At 37.6% G+C, this 22,468-nt stretch overlaps 1 protein-coding gene across 4 annotated transcripts in view; it reads left to right on the forward strand.

Moving 5' to 3' along the window:
- ZFAT (zinc finger and AT-hook domain containing) overlaps positions 1-15,449 on the forward strand; it is a 127,572-nt gene extending 112,123 nt beyond the window's left edge. For all 4 annotated transcript variants that reach the window (XM_064644319.1, XM_064644308.1, XM_064644298.1 and 1 more), the window contains 2 exons: positions 1,532-1,662; positions 12,986-15,449. In XM_064644319.1, coding sequence (XP_064500389.1) covers positions 1,532-1,662; positions 12,986-13,225 — 371 coding nt within the window. In that variant the 3' untranslated portion in view covers positions 13,226-15,449. The remainder of the gene's footprint in view (positions 1-1,531; positions 1,663-12,985) is intronic.
- The last annotated feature ends 7,019 nt before the right edge of the window (positions 15,450-22,468 follow it).

The raw sequence follows: 22,468 nt of genomic DNA on the forward strand, positions 1-22,468 counted from the left end.
GGTTGGAACACAAAATACATCTTTTTTTCATAAATACCTAATTCTTTTGAGTACACTGGGCAATATAAGATCTCCTGTGATCTCCTATTAAAAATGATGAAATTAGTCATCCAGAACTTACTTCTTGGGGGCTATATTTTCTTTGAGGATAAATGAGAAATTACCATTCTTTATGAATTTCTGTATCCTTAGGTCATTAGTGCTTATCACAGCCTGTTTTGCACTTTATTATTATCTGTGTGGAATTTCCTGCCTCTATTATTAAATATACTGTGAAATTAGCTATCTTGGCAGAGTAGATGGTGTGTATCTAATGGCAATTCCCTGGCTATTATTTCTCTCCCTGCTTGAGGCAGCCAGTCTGCAGGAGTGACACAGTGGAATAGCTCATTTACCACGTTCCCAAGGCAGTACTAACAAACTCAGTTTTGATGGTACACAAAACTAAGTGAGCTATTCTGTATCAGACTGAGGAAGAAAAGAGTGGTATTAGTAATGGTTGCTAAGGGAGAAATAACAAAAAATGGAGGAAAAGAAAAAATGTCCAGATTTCTGAGAGTGTTAAAACATCAGAGGCTAAAGTAGGTTTGTTTTATGTGTTTTGGTTTTATGTATATAAAAGTAAGTAGTTATCAGAAGACAGCATTTTACAGTTGTTTACCATCGTGGTCTTTATAGCTCATAATACAAATAAATAAATAAACATGATTATGGAATATGCTGCACACGGCAGTTTTGTTTTTAAGCACAAGGCTGTAGTTTTCAGAGTAGAATGATGTGCTTTTTAGTGCAACCAGCTTCAGATACTCTTTCAGCATATTCTCTCTCAGTATGAAAAACAGTAGCATTTTGTCTAAAGGCAGTTTTATGGGAAAAAAACCAAACAAACATTTTTCAATACTCAGATAAAGTTGTTTTGTATGTAAATAACAATATAAAACCACTTTCTGGTTTTAATTAAATTATCTGACCTAGGTTCCCATCGCAATATCAACATCAGTGTGAAAGGGTTTGGGATTAAGAGATGAGATTTATTCTATTTACTGTCTCTTTCCTATTCCTAACAGTGATTAAAGCAAATATAAGGCAGCTTTACATAAGTCTGACAGTTTCTTTTGCTTTCTGACTGTGGTTATAGGTATATAGTCAGGTTCTGTTTGAGGTGAATGTCTGGCAAATACACATTTGGGTTTATAAAGTCTTGCAGCTTCACTAATTTGCAGTTACTGTTGTGAGTTGTGCTTGTTGTTTCTTATTCAAAGTGTTCTTTTAGATCTCTTTCAAATAGGCATAAAAGTGATCAGTGTGGCTTCACCTGCTGATTCATGTGTTCCGTGGGCACATTTGTTTTGTGAATATTTCCCTGCCATAGTTCTGTTATTAGAGTGTCTTGTTACTGAGCTGTTTGAAATGTACAAACAGTGAGCCGGGGCTAAGGCAGGAGGGGAAAGAGAGCCTGTACCACTTAGGTTCACATACCCTTAGAGCTGTTTTACTGTAATGATCTTGTGGCTGCTCTCGTTCTGATAAGGTGAAAGACTTGATCCAACAGCTGTAAACATCCTGCAGCAAATCATTGAGTTGGGTTCAGAGTCCCATGATGCCACCGCAGTTGCTTCTGTAGTTACGATGGCACCTGGCACGGTGACAGTAGTAAAGCAGGTAAGAGCTCTTTTCTTCTCTAAAGCACATATATTTAATTTTCATATATTTGTTGTGAAGTAGGTGTTCCTTTGCAAGGGCCAGATTTTAAATTACTGTGCAAGACATGTATAGAATTTTTTCTGAACTGTTTTTTTACTGTGTGTTGTGTGTATGTCTGTTTATATGTCTACACATATACATATTCATACATATATGCATATATATATTTTTATATAGAAAAATGCATATATTTTTGTGTATATGTAAAATACTATTGAATAAATACACATATGTGTACATGTGTATGTATGTGAAAATACAGCTTTTTTTGAGCATTGTGCACAGGCACTTAATGCCATTGTCATCTAAAAGAATCGGGAGGTCCTTGGTGCAGCAAGTAGAAGGAAATAATTTTCAATTTGAGGTGCCTGTTGAGTTCAAACATCAAGACTTTTGCTCAGTATTTCCTCCTCACAGGTCTGCTAACTTTGTTGCTGGCATTTTTCATTCTCCTCACTCCGGACTCCACTTATTCCTTCTGTTTCATCATAAGTCTTTGCTTATCCCTTTTCCCATTGGGTTCATCAGTTCACTGGGGTCTCTGCACTCAATGTGGTTGATAGGTGAGGGAAGGAAAGTACATGAGAAATTTTAACTTCACAAAGAGTTTAAGTAACTCCTTTTATTTAAATGAACCAAAACTGATTATTCTGAATGCTAGAACTAATTTTTGAGTTCAGCATTTTTTTGTAGCGTTGTGGACATTGAGTTCATGGGAGCTTCACCGAAGTGGGAAGTTCATAGTCTGTGGAGTATTTGATAATTTCTAAACTTGCTGCCCAAATGTGATGGAGAAAGAATTTCAAGACAGAGCGTTTTGAGATGTTCCTTTGAAATCCTTAACAGGTGTTTTGATTAGAAACCCTGTAAGAGTTTGGGGTGGGTTTTTTTGTAAAATAACAGATCCAAATTTGGAAACTAAATTCAGTCATTAAAGAGAAGAGGCAGTTTAGTCCAATTATGTGCAAGTTTCAAAGCAACTTTTACAGTCAAGTCATTGCCAGTGTGCATACTGTGCTCTACATATGATCTATTTAGGGGCTGAATGCAGTATTAGCCATTGGTGTTTGTCTGTAAATGTTACTGAAACAAATTCTTCCCCTAAAAATGCATCTTTTGAGGCCTTCCTACTAAAAGTGCAGGAGAAAGGGGCTACTAAAGTAACAGCTACCAAGAAGTAATGTTTTGATATTTGAATGTTATCAAAAATACAGAATTTAAAAAATCTGATGATTCTTCCTCCTCCAGTTGTTAAATCTGATCAATGTCTGATTCATCTTAAAATCTATCATCTTCCTTGTTAGACCATCTGAATTTGCTGGTAGCTATTTCTAAGTAAATATTTGTATTCCAAATTAATTTTCTTCCTTGCTTCTTAATCCATATTTATAGCCTTTTGAGTTTACAAGCTGCTAAGCCTTGATCACTTTTTTTTCCCTTGCCTTGTGTACATCAGTGACTCTCACTGGTCTGATGTCAAACTCTTACAAGCTCCACTCCTATATCAAATGAAGTACTGAATTCTTGGAGCACAGATCTCTTTGCTGCTTCATTTTTTTATCTCCTCTCCCTCCCCACCACCACTTTAGAGTCTTTTTAATATAAAACAGCTTTTTTCTCCTACGTCTAAGTGGCACAGAAGCAAAATCAGTGAAGAATTCAGATACCTCTCAACCTGAGTGATCTTGTGCTACCTCTGTTTATGATGACTTTTGCTAAGGATTTACACTGATGCTTAAGGCACTGTTCCTCTGTGAACATGTTTCTTGCATGTTCTGAAATGCCTGCTCATTTCTTTCTCTGGTAGCCCCAGTACTTTTCACTCTGTGTGTGCAGGAGTTTGCAGATCTGTGATTTCCCAGGGGAAGATCAGGTGACTTACTGTTCACTGACCTTTAGTGGGCTTTATGGAAGCACAGCAAGGACCAGGGGAGCTCTTTAGATGATGATGGTGATCTATCTTTTTTAAATTTTTCTTCTTTCATTTTTCTATTTTGTTATTTTTTCTCTTTTAATTTTTTATATAATTCAGTGTTTTATCAAAGTCTGTCTGTTCTGTTATAGAGCTGTACTTACATTCCAGCCTATCTTCCCACCAGAAGATTGCTCATTTGTAATCTGAGGGAAAGAAATCTTTAAATGTTATTAGCATGACTTACTCCTTCCCTGTTCAGAACAAGATTTTTCTTCAGTACAGAGTTGCTTTCTGTGGGATATCCCTCATTTGTGAGGTTTTAATTGTAGTAGGTTCCTAATTGTTAACCTTGAAGTGACCTTAAGATGTGCAGATTTCACTTTCCTTCTGAAAAATGCATTCTAAACTTTCTTCTATGACCTTCAGCTTCTCTTGTGGATTGTGAGACAAAGAATTCATTCAGGGTGTCAGCAATATATCAACATCATCTGTCACTGAATTTCCACTCTTGTTCTCTAATGGCCTCACCGAGTCCTTGCTTAGCAGCTCGAGTCCATTTTCTTTTCCTTAACATTTATTGTAGTTCTGATTTTTATCCTGTTATGTTTGTTTTTTTTTTTCTCTAAGGACATACATTATCCATTTTTCATTTTAGTTCTTACCTTCATATCTCATTTTTAGCTAGCCCTTCCATGTTGCCTTGATATTTCTCTATTAGCACCAAGAAATTTCTTCGAAATCGGAAATTACTAGAATGTTTTAAAAGTATTTTTTGCTGTAAATGTAACACTAAAGTGTTCCTATTTTTTGTCTTCCATTTCCTCCCTGGAAATTTCTTTCTCCCACAGTTGTCCTTTCCTTACTTTTCACTCATAAAAGTCCCATTTACGCTTGATCCTTAAAATTATGCTGCATCTGTCAGTAATGCTGCCATCCTCATGCTTTAGCACTTCCTTAACCTGTGTGCTCACATACCTTCAGTGTGCTCTACTCATAGAGCTTCAGGGTAATGCAAGACTTTTGCCTCCAGAAACAAATTGTCTTTATCTCTAAGTCCTTTTCAGCATCTTGGAAGATATTTGATGTATTAGTTAGGTCTAAGTGGTGTAAGTTTAAAATTGTTTTCCACTAGGTCACAAAACAGAAAGGAGAGATTATTCTATGAAATTATTGTTCTGGGTTGCTTGTTTTCTTACCGCAGGGATCTTAAATCATGAGTACACATGATGGACGTGACGGCAAGATCACATTGTCTCTTCAAAGCTCCCAGCTCCTGAATTGCATGTTGAGAAGAAAAAGATTTCAGTTTTGACTTTGGAAACTTCTTGCTTTTTGTTCATAGGAATGATTTTATAAAAGAAAATGCTTTGATAACATAAAAATATCCTATCCCAGCCTGGCTTAGGATTCAGATTATGATTTTAAACCCCAAAAAAGCAAAGCTAGCCTTGTTGAGTTTGAATTGTGATTGGGAAATAGGAATCATTCTGACAATGTCATATGTATGGGAGCTTTCAAAGTTTGTGTCTAGAGCCTGAAATGATTTTAGGTTATTCTTGCCTGCAAGTCAGTATTCTAATCAATTATCAAAGTTAAACTTTTTCTGATATCTAATTTGGAAGAAATCTTGTTGCATGACAGCTATGAAAACATACAGCCGCTAAGGAAAGTAGTATATAACAAATGCCCCCAAAAAAGAAGTTAATAATGTAATAAAGTTTTACCAGTATGATCAGGGACTGGCAAAAATCCACTCTGAAGCTTTGATCACAGCATGGCAGGAGTGTGAATTTGAGTCTTTTTCAGTTACTAGTGATCCAGTCCAGATCTTTCTCTGGAATAAAGAGCTAATGAAGATAATTCTTTATAGCATGACATTTGAGTTGTTCTGCACTGCTTAAAGACCAAAAAGTAATGAGGTGAGGAAAAGGAAGAGGAAAGAGTGCTAAATTTGAAGAATAACTAGGAAAGAGGCTAATAAATGCTTAGAAAAGGGAGGAAGTACTGTTCACAATGATTGGTAAACATAGGCAGGAGATGGGGAGAAAGCAGTTTTGTGGGGACAGAGCACGTAGCAAGGTGGAAGCACTGGAAGTGTAAACCAAGACATTTCCCTTTCTGCTCATTTGACTCTCTGTAGCCTATTACAGATGTACTTTTGCCCTTGTGCCTGAGGGTGGAGATTGATTCATTTGGGTTTTTGTTTATTTTGCTAGCAGAGGCTGTTCAATCCATTATTTATATAGGTGGACTATTTTCCTAGCTCACATGCTGAATATAAAGGCAGGATTGGAGGATGAGCAGTCATGCCAGTATCACAGACACCCTTGATTTACAATCTCTCTGTTCACAGACTTTTCACACAGTGTATCTGTCTGTTTACAGGAACAGAGACAGAGAGTGTTTAACTACAAACTGCCTTGATGTATAGTTCTGTCTTTTAGCTTGTGTACATCAAATAAGGATGTTAATTGTTCCTTAAGAAGTTTGTTCCAAGTTAAACATTTGTTTGATTTAAATACTGAGTTTCTTGTGAAGAAACATTTCTCTCAGAAATGAGCACCCCTGATATCTTATTTTTTGCAGAGGAAACTCTTTCAGTGTATAGTGTCTGTTAAATTATTCTTCAGTTAGACAAGATTCAAAATGCATTTTCTTGGTTTCAGAATACATAAACATCCTTAGAATTTTAGTTCCAGAATCCCTCACTGCATTGACCAGAACATCACAAGAGTTGCCCCTTCTTGGCCTGTGTCCAAAAGCTCTAGTTTTTTGTTTGTAGCTGTTGCTCTTCCATTTCCAGTGTTTGTTAGTGGGAATGTGTAATGGTAGTAAGATACTTTCTGATTTAATTAATTTATTTTTCATCAGTGCAATGTATTTCTTGTACCAGATCTCTTTGACACAAAGTGTAGAATGCATGTACAGGTCTTTGTCCAAATATGAGGTTTTATTTTTGCATCAAATTACTGAACCAGAGCAGTAGAATTTTAGATTCCAAACCAAAGGTTTATATTGGTATACTCTGTAGTAACCAGTTAAATTTGGTTGCATGTTATCTGTTTGCCAGGTTTTTTTTTTCATTTAGGTAGTGATGGACAAATCTGCTGGTAATTTGCTATGTTTAGTCCTGTGATGCTGTATTGGGTCTGTGTGCCCTAGAGCCATCACTTCAAGCTCATTCTGAAGATGGCTAAGAAGATTGTATTAATCACTATGCATTGTTATTAATCATTAAGGTGATTATATCAGCCTTTCTGCACGGTTGTTCATCAGCAGTCCACTTTGTTGTTCACCCCTGTGGGGTACCTTTCCTGTTGTTCAAGGCAGAAAGCTGATCTCCTCCTCAGGTAGGTCCTTGGGCCTTGCCTGCAGGTGATTATCTAAATGATACCGATTTGTTCTGCATGATGACTCTTATATGGTCTCTTATTTCAACCACTTTGCTAAAATGGTTGTCCAAGCTATCATTATTTTATGGTACAGTTAACTCTGATAGTCTTTTTTCTGATGCTCACAGATTATGTTTTGTCCCTTTTGTATTCTTTCAGAAAAATTCAAATATTACTGTCTCTCCTTCTCTTGACATCACACTCTCTATTCTGTTCACTTGATGTTCCTTTTTTTGCCACACTAAACAAAACCTTTTTTTTTTCCTTTCCAAGGCTTTTTACTTCTTTTCTGACTTAGAGCCCCATTTCTCATTAGCTGTGAAGATTTTGACTCCTACCTTTGCGCAGTCCATGAAGATTTAATTGCTCATTACTTTTTTTCAGACAAGTTTCTTAATGCCTTCTTCCATATTGTGATTAGTTATGTGGATTTTTAATGAGGAGCAATTTGTACCTCATTGTCTTCTCTCAATTACTTGTCAAAAGTATGATGACAGTAATTATCTGTGGATAGGCTATTGGTGTATTAATACTAATGCTCATCGAACAGAACTACTACTGTCTCATTTATGTTGTACTCCCCCACCTCCCTTTTTCTGTGTCTGCTTGCTGTCTCTTATACTGAAATTATAAGGCCTTCGGGGCATGAACTATTCTTTACAAGTAACATAGCTCATACATTCAAGGTCCTGATTCAAAGCACTACTTTGATATTAACAGTAAAGAGTAGTAGTTGGCAGCTGAATTTTTTTCTCCTTTTCTCCCACTCAGGAATATGAGACAGGACTGATGTTCTTATTGCTCTATAGGCTGAAGTGAAGAGTTAAATCTATTCCTGAAAAGCATAGTAAACTATTTTCAGCCTAGGCATAATGTGCTCTAAAGAATAAGTATATCAACTATTACAATAACTAATCAGATCTTTATCAGAGGATAACCAGAAAACACTGTATTTCCATGCATTTCACCCTTTATTTTAGTTCCTTTCATCCTTTTATTCTGTGATCTCTTCAGGCTCCAATAAAATCCTACCATGCTAAGTCACTTTCTTTAAAGTGACAGCAGTAGGAGTGCACAACAACGATTACACTTCAGCTCAAAGCAGATCACAGAGCAGAGTTTTGTAGTGTAACACATCTAAAATAAATATCTAATATTAGCATGACTGTCACGTCACAGGCTACTGCACGTTGTACTTCAGCAGCACACCCTGTATTTCAGTCTGACTTGGATTGGTACCTGTGTGATGGTAGGTGCTGATGTTAATCTAGAAAATTTGCCAGGACATGGAGTTTTATAAATGTTGATTGTCAAGTTTGCAGTTGTTTTAGAACATGGAGCACTTTGATGCTTCCCGTGATGGTACCAGCAAAGGAAAATGTTAACTGGGGCAGATGGCCCTGTTTCCTCAGCTTTTGTGGAGTTCTCATCATCTCTGTAACATACAGATAACATCTCATGTCAAGATTGCTGTCCTGTTAGAGCTCTTAAAACGATGGCAATGTTTTGAGGCCATTCTGCCATTTTGAGCCATTGTCAGTCACAGTCTCTGTCAGGATATATTCAAGCAGCCAGTTGCTAAAACTTTTTTAAAATCTGCATCAGCGGTATGAAGGTTTGTTTGATGCCTTGCAGTTTTTATTTTATGCAAAGCAAGTCTTTCATACTCAAATCTCTTATTATTCTGAAACCATTGTGCGCCAGATTGTTTTGTAGCTCATTATAGAGATTCATATGATCAAATTACAGTGTTTTCTGTGTCTTTTTCACACAATATAATTATATGTAAACTAGAACTGAGAGAGTTCAGATTATTCAAACAATATTGAACAAAACTTGTAGGCACCAATGTCAGCTGGCACGTCACATATCCAGGTGCTCTCTGTGATCTAAAATGCTTATGATTCACCTTTCGTCTCAATTCTTTCTGTAGATATTTTGTATATTTTCTTACTGGTGTTTTATGATATGAATAGGAGCATCTGTAACCTAGTATAAGGTTTTGAAAATCTGAAAGATCTCTGTGATTAAATTTTTTTCCTTATGGTAAACTGAAAGGCATCATTCAATCTGAAATCAAGGAAGAGATTCCACAGAGGATTTGGGGACAGGCCCAGCAAAACTGTTTTAAACACTACAGACCTGCAACTCCTGCTGACTTCAAATAAAATCAAAGATATTACATCATTTCACGGGATGAGCTCTAGAGTAAGGAAAAGGCTTTAGCATCTTACTGCAAATATTTTCTTTACTCCTTTTCAGAAAAGGGAAGAAGTGTATTTTCCTTAATGACTTAATTTATTTCAAAATAAAAAAAGGCTTTCTTGCTTTGAGAGGAAGAGATTGCTCTAAGAGAGACTCATTTTTAATGACTACTTACGTGTATTTGGATGGTCCTCGGATATGTAAATTTAGAACATTTGGAATTTAGAAATGTTGAGCTTCTTATGAAAACATGGTGCTAAAAGCCCCTTTGGCTTTTGTGGAGACGGATTAAGTTAATAAAGAATATTTATGCAGGTACTGACTTGATTTAATATGCCAGCTGTGTGTGGCTTCAGCTCCTTGCTGTCATTCTCAAACGAAGGATAAGCAGACAGATGCTTTTCAGCTGGCTCTCAAACAGAAAAGAGGTCTTGGATGCTACCCTTCAAAAGATTTCAGATGGCAATAAAAAGAATTGAGTGTAGTAACTTCATTCATTCTAATGGCAGCTGTCCCACTGTTTCATCAATTTGAGGGATGTAAATTAACATTTTGAGATTATTCTCTGTGGAACAATCTAATAGGAACCAAGCAGATGCATGTAAACATTGAACTGATTTGAAATGCGAATATCCCAAATAATGTGATGATTTGTCAAACTAAAAGGATTACAGATAGCTGTCCAAAAAGGATACTGGAGGCTAGAAACACTAGAAATAAGGGCATTAGTCTTCTTTACCCTGCATGACAAGGGTAATAAACCCACATGGATAAAGTCAGGTAGGGAGGTTAAATTAACTTTCTTTATTGGCCATTTTCATTTCAAATGTGTATAAAACTGAATAAGTATTAGATTGCTGCTGTTGAATTGAATGAGGTTCTGGTTTCATTTCATTTTCGTGTCAACTGTGCTTTATTTATTTTCCTTTCTTCATTATTTATGTACATTCACAAAACTATATTTACAGTTAGTTATGGGTTTTGATTTAGAGTGACTACGGTGAGATCCATCTCATACTGTGTTGTGCATTCTCACAGCTCTTGGCAAATGCAGTGTAATTTTTCTGGCCTGAGGCATGTTGTTAGAGGTTTATGTAAAGTGCACTAAAACAAGAGAAGATAGTGTATATTACATAATTAAAGGACCACATTTTAGACACCCCTATTTCTGTATTTGTTTGAGCATCTCTAAAATCAAGGGCTGTAATTGTGAGCTGATTCATAACAAGCTGGGAGAGCCTAATTATCTAACATTTTGAACTGCAGCTTCCTATCTGAATTCACTAATGATTAGACTTTCCTCTGTGCTTTACAGTCTTCATTAGCAGATCTTGTGCATGTCCTTACTTGCACAGAGGAGCTGACATGAGCAGGTAACCTCAGGAAGGGGAAGAGAACAGTCAGGAAAAGAGAGTGTGGTGTATGAATTCACCAGAGTTCTACTGTGTTAGGTAGGACTTAGGGTTTCTTTAGTAATTAAGAAAAAAAAGAAGGGGGTGCATGAGGAGGAACAAGAGAAGAAAGTTTACAGTGCTATGGTTTTTTTCATGATTTAGCTCCTTGCATTTCAAGGAGGGGCTCAAGCTTCCATTTGTGAGGGGTATGTAAGGAATGAGAGAGTGACTTCTAACGTGGGCAGATAGTGATAGGACAAGGATGAACACTTTTAAACTGAAGAGGAGAGATTTAGATTAGGTGTCAGGAATAAATCCTTTACTCAGAGAGTAGTGAGGCACTGGAACAGATTGCCTGGAGAAGTTGTGGATGCCCCATCCCTGGGAGTGTTCAAGGCCAGGCTGGATGGGTTGGAAGATGCCTGTGGCAGAGGGGTTGGAACTAGATGATATTTAAGTTCCCTTCCAATCCAAACCATTCTATCATTAGATGACTCTTTGATACCTGTATTTTGCAACAACATAAATTGGTTTTCGGAGCGTAGTTGCAAATTCCATTGTGTCAAGAGAAGCATCACCTAATTGTGTAGGTCGCTGAGCTTGAACTTTAGCAGAAGCTGTTTAAAGTAACTGTCAAATAAAATGTTCAGATATGCTTGGTAAAAGAAACAGAACATGAAAAGGACTTTATGCCATTCCTGTATTTTTATCCCTGTAATCTGAATCCTGTGCAACAAAGCCAGAGTCAGCATCAGTAGGTACGATTGTGCTATTGCATTAAGGTTGATGACAATGGCCAGGTTCCCTTTAGATGTTAAATCTTTCACCAGATAATATCCGCATATATTTCATCAATATATTACAGCCATACTGACTTAGGGACCTCTGAATAATTTAAAACCTGAACATATTCATTATTGTTGAAGAAAAAGCTTTCTATAGCCTGATGAATTGAGTGAGAGTTCAAAGTGATATGAAGTCCTGAGGGGTTTGTGTGTCTCTGAAATCTTCAACTGACAGATATTTTAAACACAAAATAAAAAAGTTAAAAGCAAAGTCACTGGAATGGGTACTCTGGGCAAAAATTGAGTGAGCAAAGAGCATCAGGAAAACAAACATATAGGGCTGCTTTTTCTACTTGCTGGTCTCTAAGGGATCAAACTGATCCTTGGAATCTATGCTGTAGTTCTTCCCTTCTGTTCCCACTCCCCTCTTAAACAACATTAATCTTAATTATATTTTCTTGAACTTGATTGTTCTACTTTTGAGTCACCGTCTAACAAAAAAAATTGACCCTTTCTAATTTGCATAATTTAGATTCCACACTTTGTAGAATCTACCATGTTTGACCTGTTCTTTTTAAGGTCACTTACAAGTTCAGTGCTGCAGGACCACACTGAGATCCAGTGAACTGAATTATAGAATCCCAGAATGGTTTGGGATGGAAGGGACCTTAAAGATCGTCTCATTCCAACCTTTGCAGGGACACCTTCCACTAACAAATGCCTTTGTATACTGAAAAATTGCTGTTCCATTCTCTCCTCAAAAGTAGATTATTTTACCACTAACACTTGAGAGAATGCATTTCCTCCCTAAGACTTACAGTTTTGTGATATTTTTATACTCCCCTGGAACACTTTCCATGGGAATTTTATGTGGATCTGGTAGAGAATTAAGATTTGTTCTTGAATTCTGGTGCTTACTGTATTTCAATACTTGACAGGCAGCTGTATGAACTCTTTAAAATCCCACACTGAATGGTGGGATTGCTTTTTTCATTTTGACAAGAAGCAAAATGTTCAATAAAATTTCTGTTATTTTCAATTGCTTCTGTCACTCTCCTTTCAATAATGTATGTATTGCTGCCTCACAAACAGTAGGCCTTAGGAATCTATTGCAGTAATATTTACATTTCACATTTTTCCAGTGAAAGTTTGTTAAGGTTTACAATGAAATTTTAATACTTCTATGAGACCTGATTGACTAGGGAAAAAAAGAAATGGGTACAGTTTTTTCGTGTGGTTTTGTATGGATTCTCATCTCAATGCTACTAGAGGTGTTTGACTTCAGATTTATTTAAATAGGAGCAGTTTTGAATGAACGACTGCTGAGAGATTAAAGCTCTCTGCAAAGACCAACGTTCCTGGAACTTTGCATCTCTCTGTGCATTTAACTTAGATGCTGTGTTACTGCTTTCATTATTCTGCCTTGCTATACGCTCATTAATCAAAAATGATCACATTTTCTGTAAAACTGACATTTTCTTTCAAAACTAGGTGATCGCTAATTTGTGTGCTGTATTTCCATTAATCATCATAATACCTGGTACTTACTGGAAAGGTAAATTTTCTGTAACCTCTCAAATTTCTCCTTAGGTAAAAGAAGAGGAGCAATCAGCCAATCACACCTTGATGATTCAAGAGACACTGCAGCAGGCGTCAGTGGAGCTGTCTGAGCAGCATCACCTGGTGGTCTCATCAGATGAAGTGGAGGGGATTGAGACAGTGACTGTCTATACACAGGGTGGAGAGGCTTCTGAATTCATTGTTTATGTTCAGGAGGCTGTGCAGCCTGTGGAGGAGCAAACTGTGGAACAATCAGTGCAGGAGCTCTAGAGAATAGCATTCAAAGGAGATGGCTACTTGATTTGTAAAAAAGTTTGGGTTTTTTTTTCCCAAACAAAAGTGATCAAGGTGATGGATTTTAATCTGTGAAGTGATCTAACTAGTTGGATTGTATGAGTAATTTAGACATCATGTGGAAAAAACCTCCTCAGACTTTTTTCTTTTCTAAAAAATGGTCATATTTTGAGGAAAAAATATTCTTCCCTTTCTCAGAAGATCTCTCACTTGATTCCTGTAAATCCTCACAAATATAATCTGTTCAAAACTGTGGTATCCCATGATAATAAAAATCCATAAAGGTAGCTAGAATGTGTAGAAAAGCCCATACATCCCATTTTGTACACACTTAATATGTGCTTGACTTGACTGGAAGCAAAATTGTTTTTTCTTTAAATTAAAAGGACCTCTTATTTCCGAGTACACGCTTAGGAAGTGTCTGCGAAGTTGTGGTTCTAACCCAAACAAAGCTTCAAGACTTTAATTAGAAACGTACCACAGATGGACTGTAGTTGGTGCTTGTGAGGTGATCCTTTGAGTTTGAGAGGTATTAAAGCCATATGTGAAAATTGTGGGTACCAGTAGGATGACTGTTATTTAGATATTTGAATGATGATAACTCTTTCCATCCCACTGAGTAAGTACCTGTCCTGTAGCATAAATTGAAACCAAATCTGTCAAATTAAGGAAATATTCTTTTGTTTTTAAGAAAAACAATATATTCAAAGGATTTGTAAATGCTATAAGAGATGTATGTTCATATGTTTTAAACAGACGTACTTGTAAATATGATTGTGTGAAAAAAACTTGTACAAAAAACTTAAGTAAATATTGACAAGAATCTAGATATTCTTAATTATGCATGTATATAGTTCCAGATTTTTCTTCATGAATCTTGAATTGTTTCTGGCTTAATATTTTTAAATTTGAGCTATAAAAGTTATTAATAACAAAATTGTCATGTTTTCTTCTAGTGCTCTAATTTATTAAGTGCTGGTTTCCTTTTCACAGCTAAGTAAAAACATGCTGGTTTACACTGACTGTGACAAATTATTCCTGTAGTTAGTAGTGTTTAATCAAGAAAGTGACACCACGAAGTCCAGGCAGACTTTTCTATGTGATTGAACTTATTTCTGGGTGTTCTGGGTAGAAAAGTGGAGAAAAGCTTTTTACTAAGTGGATATAATGCAGTGAGTTGGTTGTCTGCCTCTTCTGGCTCTGCTGGGTTCTCTCAATGCTGAACAAAATCAGTGGTAGCTTCTCCCTTAACTGTGGTGATAGGGAATTTAAATTTGTTCATGGAAAAGAACTGAGAGTTATTTGGCTTTGATGGCAACTGTGTGTCCTCAGGTTTAGTCTTGAAAGTGCACCAGAAGCCCCAGGGATGTTAAGGTTGTAGGATGGAGACCTCGTTGCCATTTTGTGTTGCTGACTGGAGCTGGTAAATGTATCAGGATTAATTCCTTGTACGTTTGGTAAACTTGACATTTGTAACATCATAGAAACTGATGCACAAAATGTATCAACTTGGTTAATCTGCATAAGAAACCTTGGTTTTGTTATTAGTGGTTGAAATTTACTGTTGATTTGCAAGAATAATGCTTTCTGTTATCTAGAAGAGAAAAAAGAAATATCAAAAACTTAGAATTTATTGAATTATTCACAGCCCACTTGCTGTTAAAACCACATTTGGAAGAGCATCCTGATCATATGTGGTAACAGTGATGATCTTAACATAAAACCTCTCTCAATCAGTTCAGCAGTATATTGTGTTATTGTCTGACTGGGGGAGGGACGGAAAAGTATTTTACTACACATCACTCAAGAATTCTTAAGTAGATTATTTCAAATAGACTGAGCAATTCTGTCTATGAGAGGTGTGTCTATTTGGAGGAAGGGGTTTGTTTTAATTCCAATGTTTCATGGCCATACATACCTATGTAATTTAAGGCTTTATTTATGGTTGATGAGTTATATCGCATTTTCATGTGCTAAAGCATGAACACTTATGTGAATTTTCTACATCCTTTTAATTTTATTATTTTTAAAATAGTTTTCAACTGAGGTCTTTTCTGACGTTTCTTTTTTTTTTACCCAGCTCTGCTTGGAAATGCAATGGTTGGAAACTGATGAGGTGTAAGTCAGGAAGCTGTGTTGAGTAATGCACATTGATTTCTTGCCTACTTAATTAATACATTTTCTTTCTTCAAGAATATTACGTCTGTAGTGCTGTTGAGGAGATAAGAGCTTCCTCTGTAATATAAACCATTGTACTTTACAAAATGAATGTCCAAAGATTGGTGTTTTTTTCAGAAGCGTAAAGAAAACAGAGAGCTTTGTTTATAGTAGGCGTTTGTTTTGAGAGGGCTTGACTGTTCAAGTTGTCTTTTGCCTGGATTTGGAATCACCATAAAGGTAAGAATTAAATGATTTGCTTGGCAAGCTCTGCTTCTGTTATGATCTAACAGCACAAATTGTTTTCACTGTAGATTCAACTCCTTTTATCCATTTAATCTTTTCTGAGGGTTAAGTGACCTTTTCAGATCAGGACAGACAAGCAGTAACAGTTTTAAGTTAGTCAAGTAGCTCCTTTTTCTGAAGATTATACATTCTTCCCACACACTAGGAATATTCATTAGCATTTACTACACTATGATCTTCTGTTTTTTCCGTTCTGTGACACCTGAGGAGTATCCTGCCTTTAGGCTAACACTTGGCAAATGTTACTCTTTAAAAGCTTGTGCATGCATAAACTGAGTAACTGATGGTCTGCACAGCTAAGGACACATCAAATGTTCTGGGAGTGGGTGGAGCACAGAAGGGCTTTTGGAATCGTGCAAAGACTTAGAAAAACGGGAAAAGGAAGCTGCAAATAATTTTAGTGGCAGCATATTCCTAGGTAATGGAAGCTAAGGTTGTGTTGCTTGAAGCTGACTCTTTCAAAAGATCTCACAGAAATTAGAAACACTAGTTGTGGAAGGACCTCGTTGCAGAATGGTGGAGGCATCTGTACACAAAGGGGAGAATTCGGACCTCACAAGGCACAGGAGACGGAAATGGAGGTTTCAGAATTTTTTGCGTCCCGGATTTATTATATCCACAGAGCATAATTTCTGTTTCCTGAGTAGAGGAAAAGGGGACCTGCCTTTCTTTCTGATGTGGTTTGGTTTCTGGGCTGGTTGTGGTTCCTCTTGATCCCAGCACCATTTCTCAATAGTAGTGATTTTAACCAGCTGTTGTATCAACTTATGTGAGGCAGCACTAACAGGTTTTGTACTGGATCTGTATTTATCTGCAAAATCCATGGGATGAAGAATAGAAAGGAACTGCATGCTTTGCTGTTTTACCTCAAATTTTAGGTTGCATGGAATTGCAGCTAGAGACAAGAGTACTACAGAGATGATAATGTTAGACCAATTATTCCTACTGTACTAAGGAATTACACTCCTTGAATGTATATGCTTGAAATTAATGCTTTTAATGGCATGTTTTCCAGCAAGATTACAGAAGTGACACTGCTGCAAGTCTGAGATTTTCAAAACATTTTAATATTTTAATTCTTCTGAAGTTATAAAGTCCTTAGTCCGCACTGCCATATGGAATATGGCACTTCATCCATTTGATCTTAATAAAGGAAAAGAAAAATGGTTTCACATTCCAGTAAATTTTCTCACAATGTGGACATGTGTTTTACAAATTTAAAAAGATCAAACCAAACTCAAAACACAAGAAAACTTCTCCTGCATCTCAAGAATGAGCAGTACAGTTAGCACAGTAAAGGGAAGCAAGTAGCAGAAATCATGCTGTGAAATATTGAGATGTTCAAGTAAATGTTTTAGCATCCAAGTAGGCAGAAGATTTGGCATGTGAAGGGACCTTTGGGAACCGTGTTCAGGTTGCATGATCAGAACTTGATTTTTGGCTTGAACTCTTCATGCCTACCTGTGGAGGAGGCTGATCATGAGCTGCTTCAGATTGCAGAAGCTTCAGTGAAGTCAATGGAGGTGTGAAAATTGACCCAGTGAGGAAGTATTAACTTCCTGAAAATCAAACTCTTGGGATAAAAGTATACTGACTATTTGAGACTGACCACTTAGGGAGAACTTTTTTCCAAAATCACACCTAATCTTTTACAGAGGTAGGAGAATTACCAACCAGTCTTAAGAGACTGCAGGACTGTATTTTCTTGTCTTGCTTACATGTAGAGTTGGATTTCTGTAATAGCAGTAAGGTTCAACTGAGGACTCTGCTACTAATATTGAATTGAAAATACTGTATTTTTTTTATTTTTCCATTCTTTTGACTTGAAAATAATATTGACAGTTATCAGAGCTCACGTAGTAGAGCTGAATGAAACAGATGGTGTACACAAATACATAGTTTATGGATTATTATAGTTAGTTTTGTGGTAGGGGTTTTTTTTACACCAGATTACAATTTTTGCTTTTTGTAGGTATGTTTGAGTTGCATCTGAAAGTTTAAACAGGGAATGACATGAGCTCATTTGCAGATAGCATCATTAGCAAAAATGTGTTTTGTTTAGGTAATGCTGGTACTGCAGTCTTTGCTCATAAGGCACTAAACTGCAGATGTTCTTTTCCCTTTTGTAATGCAATGACAGTGAGGTTACTGAGTGGTACTGCACGTGGCTTGACAGCTTTTCAATTTGCATTCCAGTTTCCCATCATTATCAGACATAATTTCCATCAATAGCAGCACTAAGTCCATTTGTCTTTTTTTCTTCCTTGAAATGAGGGCAACTTTTAATCTGGGAAGACTTTCATGTTGAGTCAGTCACAGAGAATTATTTTGGCACATCCTGAGAGTATCAAACTTGCTATTATGACATAAATATGCAGTATCATATTCATCTCTGCTGTAATTCCACAAGGTACAGGTAATTGATTAAGGTGATCGTTCATGTGTTCCTGTTCTCAACTTGCCCGTTTTGGGTTTTAAGTACTCAGAAGCAATGCCACACATTTCAAAGGACAGTGCAAATTACAGAACCCTCGTTGTGTGTTCCTAACAAAATAATCTGTGCAAGTCCATTATGTTCTCCCTGTCAACCTTGAAGAAGGTTGAAGCAGAAAAAGGAAACCATCATGTGTTTCTGTCTTGATAAATACTAATGGACAAAAATGCTCTGTTTGTGAACTAATTCCTTGGATTTGAACCATCGGAATTGAGTTCTGCTTTGTCCAGGACTGAAAACTCCTGTACAAAGCACATCCCAGTGCAAACTCACTGTCCCAGAATGACTTTTTCTTTCTCAGGAAAGACTGCTGGAGCCCAGTCTGATCAGCTTTCTTCAGATTAACCAGCAAAATCTTTCAGAGTACAGAACACATTGATGCTTATGTGAATGACTTGCCACATTGATAAAAAAGGTATTACCTGTGGTCACAGACTCAGCCCTCAGTTACAGTGGAGCTGAAGTTCAACATAAGAAAGAGATTACTGCAGCTGTAACAGCACCTGGCCAGCAAGTGACTCCAGCTAGTGAGGATATTCTTGCTGTGATAATGCTGTGGGCAGGAGGGTACCGCAGATGAAGAGTTCAAGAGTTACTTGCTTTTTTCAGTGCAGCTACCTATTTTCCTCTCTCTCCTCTCTCAGTGAAGTTTAAGGTGACTATATAAATATTAAATTAATTTTGAAGCCCTTTTTATGAAAGAAAGAGATGGCAATAGTTGTCCTAGTTTAAAAAAAACAACATTCTCCTATGTGCATACCAAATCTGGATACTGTCTGGGCACAACCCAGTGCAATGTGCTCTAGGTGACCCTGCTGGAACAGGGAGGTTGGACCAGGTGACCAACTGTGGTCCTTTCCAACCTTGACCATTCTGGGATTCTGTGAAGTGCTCATGTGTACCCTTTATTTAAGGATGTCACCAGAGGAGAATGAGCAGAGCTTAGTGTGATACAAAACTGTGGAACGATGAGATTGTCATCAAGGAAAAAAAAATATTAGGCAAAAAAACCAGGATTAATATCCTGTTGGGTAGAACTATTAGGCCAAATAACATGATTAACATCCTGCTAGGGAGAACTACTAGCTTGGAAGGTAGTGCCTAAAGTGGGAGGAGCTCCTCTTCTTGAATTACTCTATTAATAATTACACTGAGTTAAACATAGCCAGACATTTAGAATGAGCATGGTGGGAAAAACAGGGCAGCTGACCTCCAAGGTTTCTCTTACACCTCAGATTTCTGGGCATTTAATGACAGCAAAGGAGAACAAAATGACAAAAGACCTTTATTATATTCAGAGCCACACCTGACAAGGATGCTTGTCAGAGCTCACTCTGAAGGAATTGATGGGATGGACATTTGTGGGATGTTAAGTAAGAGCGAAATTGTCACTTACATTTTCTTATTCTTGTGTCACTTATTCTTCGTGAAAAGTTCAGTGCAAGGCTTGAAGTGAGTAGTGGCTGCCAGTAAAATAGAAAAACAAACATCTCTGGCAGTGCTATAAATGACCTTTTTATTCGTTATTAAAACATTTTTTTACAGGCTTGTTTGCTAAAAGTGGAAGAAGAGAGGAATTAAAGTCAATATGTTACACAATGCTCTTCCTGATTTCTGAAATGTTGCAGATGTTTCTGGAAAGCGGAAATATCTATCAGCCTAGATAAATTAAAAGGTATCAAAAGGTCTTTGCTGTTTTGGAATGAAAGCAAACAATGGGAATTTATAGAGCAAGCCTTGTTATAGGTTTTTCTTCAGTTCAAGGAATGTTATCTTCTGGAAAATAAGAGGTCATTTTGTGTTGGGCACCCAAATGAAATACACTGTAAATGTATTTTACAGGAACACAAAGATAAATGAGAATGAGACCATAGGAGCCACCTCATGGGCAATATTGTTTATGGGCTAGCAGTTAAATAAAGGACAAAATATCACAGTGGATTACAGAACCAGTCAGTGTTTTTACACTTTGTTTGGAAATGGTTCCCCTTTTGGATTACCCTTGATAGCATTTATTTTGCTACTACCATTAGGAGTGAAAACAATTGCTGGGAGCTGAAAGCTAGATGGACCTCAGGTATTAAAAGTAGAGTACGGACTCTTTTAGTGCTAGATAGCTTGTTCAAATCCATATTAAAATAGTAGTAATCAAGTATTCCTTTCATTTAATGATAAGTGAATGAGTTAAAGAGTTCATATCCAATATAGGACAGAGAAGGTCCGAACCAAAAATTCTCTGTGGAGTTGTTTCATGATACCTCTTCCCCTTTGGTCAAAGGCCAGTCAGTTTATCCAGCAGGAACAACCATCCTTCACTTGCCAGAGTTTGCCCAAGCAGTGACATTCTGCTTAGAGTTTGGGTTTAGCTATTCGGGTTGCATTTCAAATTTTTAAATAATTGCATGTGAAGCCTTGTCTGTTTAGAGTGCAGTCCCACTAGTGTGGAGATTCTTTCCATTTCTGTTCAGGTCATTCCCATGCCTTGGGTGTTGACTTAAAACTCCTGGATGCTGCCACAGCACAAGAGCTTTTTACTGCCAGTCATAGTACTTGCAAGTTCTTATGGCATAATTGTGCTGTTTTGTGGGGTCAGAACACTTGACATGACGAAAATTATTCACTGAAGTGCTGGAGAGATGTCCACTTTTGAACCTAGAAGTGTTCACCAAGATTGCGTGGTCCTCAGGTGCTGCTGTATCCATTTGCTAGAGTTGACGCAATAGCTTTGCCAGCAGAACAGGTATATTGGGTCTGCATGGCCAAATTTTGATGGGGAGGGGGGAGTGGTGGTAAAGGTGTGGCTTCTGTGAGAAGCTACCAGAAGCTTCTCCATATCCAACAGAGCCAGTGCCAGCCAGCTCCAGTACATCCATGCTGGTGGTGCAGTCTGTGCCCATCAGAAATGATAGTGACTCCTCTGTGATAATGTGTGTAAGAAGGGGGGAAAAAAAGTTTTTGTGCCAAAGTTATTGCCGCCAGAGAAGAGCAGAGTGAGAATATGTAAGAGAAGCCTCTCTACAAGCACCAAGGTAAGTGCAGAAGGATGGACAGGAGATACCAGAGCAGAGACTCCTCTACAGCCCATGATGCAGATCATGGTGGGGCAACTGTGCCCCTGCAGCCCATGGAGGTCCATGGGGGAGCAGAGATCCACCTGCAAACCATTGAAGACTCCACATGGGAGCAGATGAATGCCTGAAGGAGGCTGTAACCCTATGGGAAGCCTGTGCTGGAGCAGGTTCCTGGAACTGTGATCCTGTGGGGGACCCTTATAGGAACAGTTTGGGAAGAACTGCAGCCCTTGGTAGGACTCACAGAGAAGTGTGTGGAAGGCTGTGTCCTGTTGGAGGGACCCCATGCTGGAGCAGGGGTGGAGGAGGAAGCAGCAGCAGGGACAACATGTGATGGGGAAGGAGACAGAGCCTAGGAAGGAGAGAGGAGTGGGGGGGAAAGGAGTTCTTAAGATTTGTTTTACTTCTCATTATGCTTCTCTGATTTGCTCTCTCAGTAGATGGGATTGACATGAGTTCTTAAAATACAGAGTTTACATGTATGTAATGGAGAATTAGAGTAGGGGAGCTATAAATCTGGCAAAGCCAAGAGAAGGCAGGTGGCCTTCTGTTGTCTTTCCTCTAGAAAAATGAAAGAAAGTTTCAGAAAAACCTACAGGCAGGTGGAGGGAAACATGTTTAGATTGGATATTAATTAGGAAAAATTTCTTCAGTGAAAGGGTAACCAAGCCTCAGAACAGACTGCCCAGGGAAGTGGTGGAATCACCACCCCTGGAAGTGTTCAAAAAACATGTAAATGTGGCACTTAAGGACATGTTTCAGTGATGACCTGACAGTGGTGGATTAATGGTCTTAAAGGTCTTTTCCAGCCTTATGATTCTATGGGGAATCCTGGAAGAAAGCCCAAAGGGGTCTTAATTGACATTCCTCTCTGCTGTGCCTTTGTGTGCAATGCAGCCCAGAGATGTAGCCATACCTAATTGTGTGGATCTGTAGCTCTGTGAACAAGGGAGGGCCTGGAGCTTCTTGAATGATGTTTCCTTGGCAGGTGAGTGGAAGCACAAAAGGACAGACACTGACTAAGTGATCGTAACATGATTTCAGTTATGCTGTTTTTCAAACAATTACAGTTTTGGTTGGTATTCTCATCATGGGAATCTACATGAGACCAACTTTGACTACCTGTAGATACATAAAATCAATATATTTTGTCATATAGCTGCTGTCTAACCTCTAATGGTAGACTTCAAG

This window comes from Pseudopipra pipra, chromosome 1 (genome assembly GCF_036250125.1).
Source record: "Pseudopipra pipra isolate bDixPip1 chromosome 1, bDixPip1.hap1, whole genome shotgun sequence".
NCBI classification, from domain to species: Eukaryota; Metazoa; Chordata; class Aves; order Passeriformes; family Pipridae; genus Pseudopipra; species Pseudopipra pipra.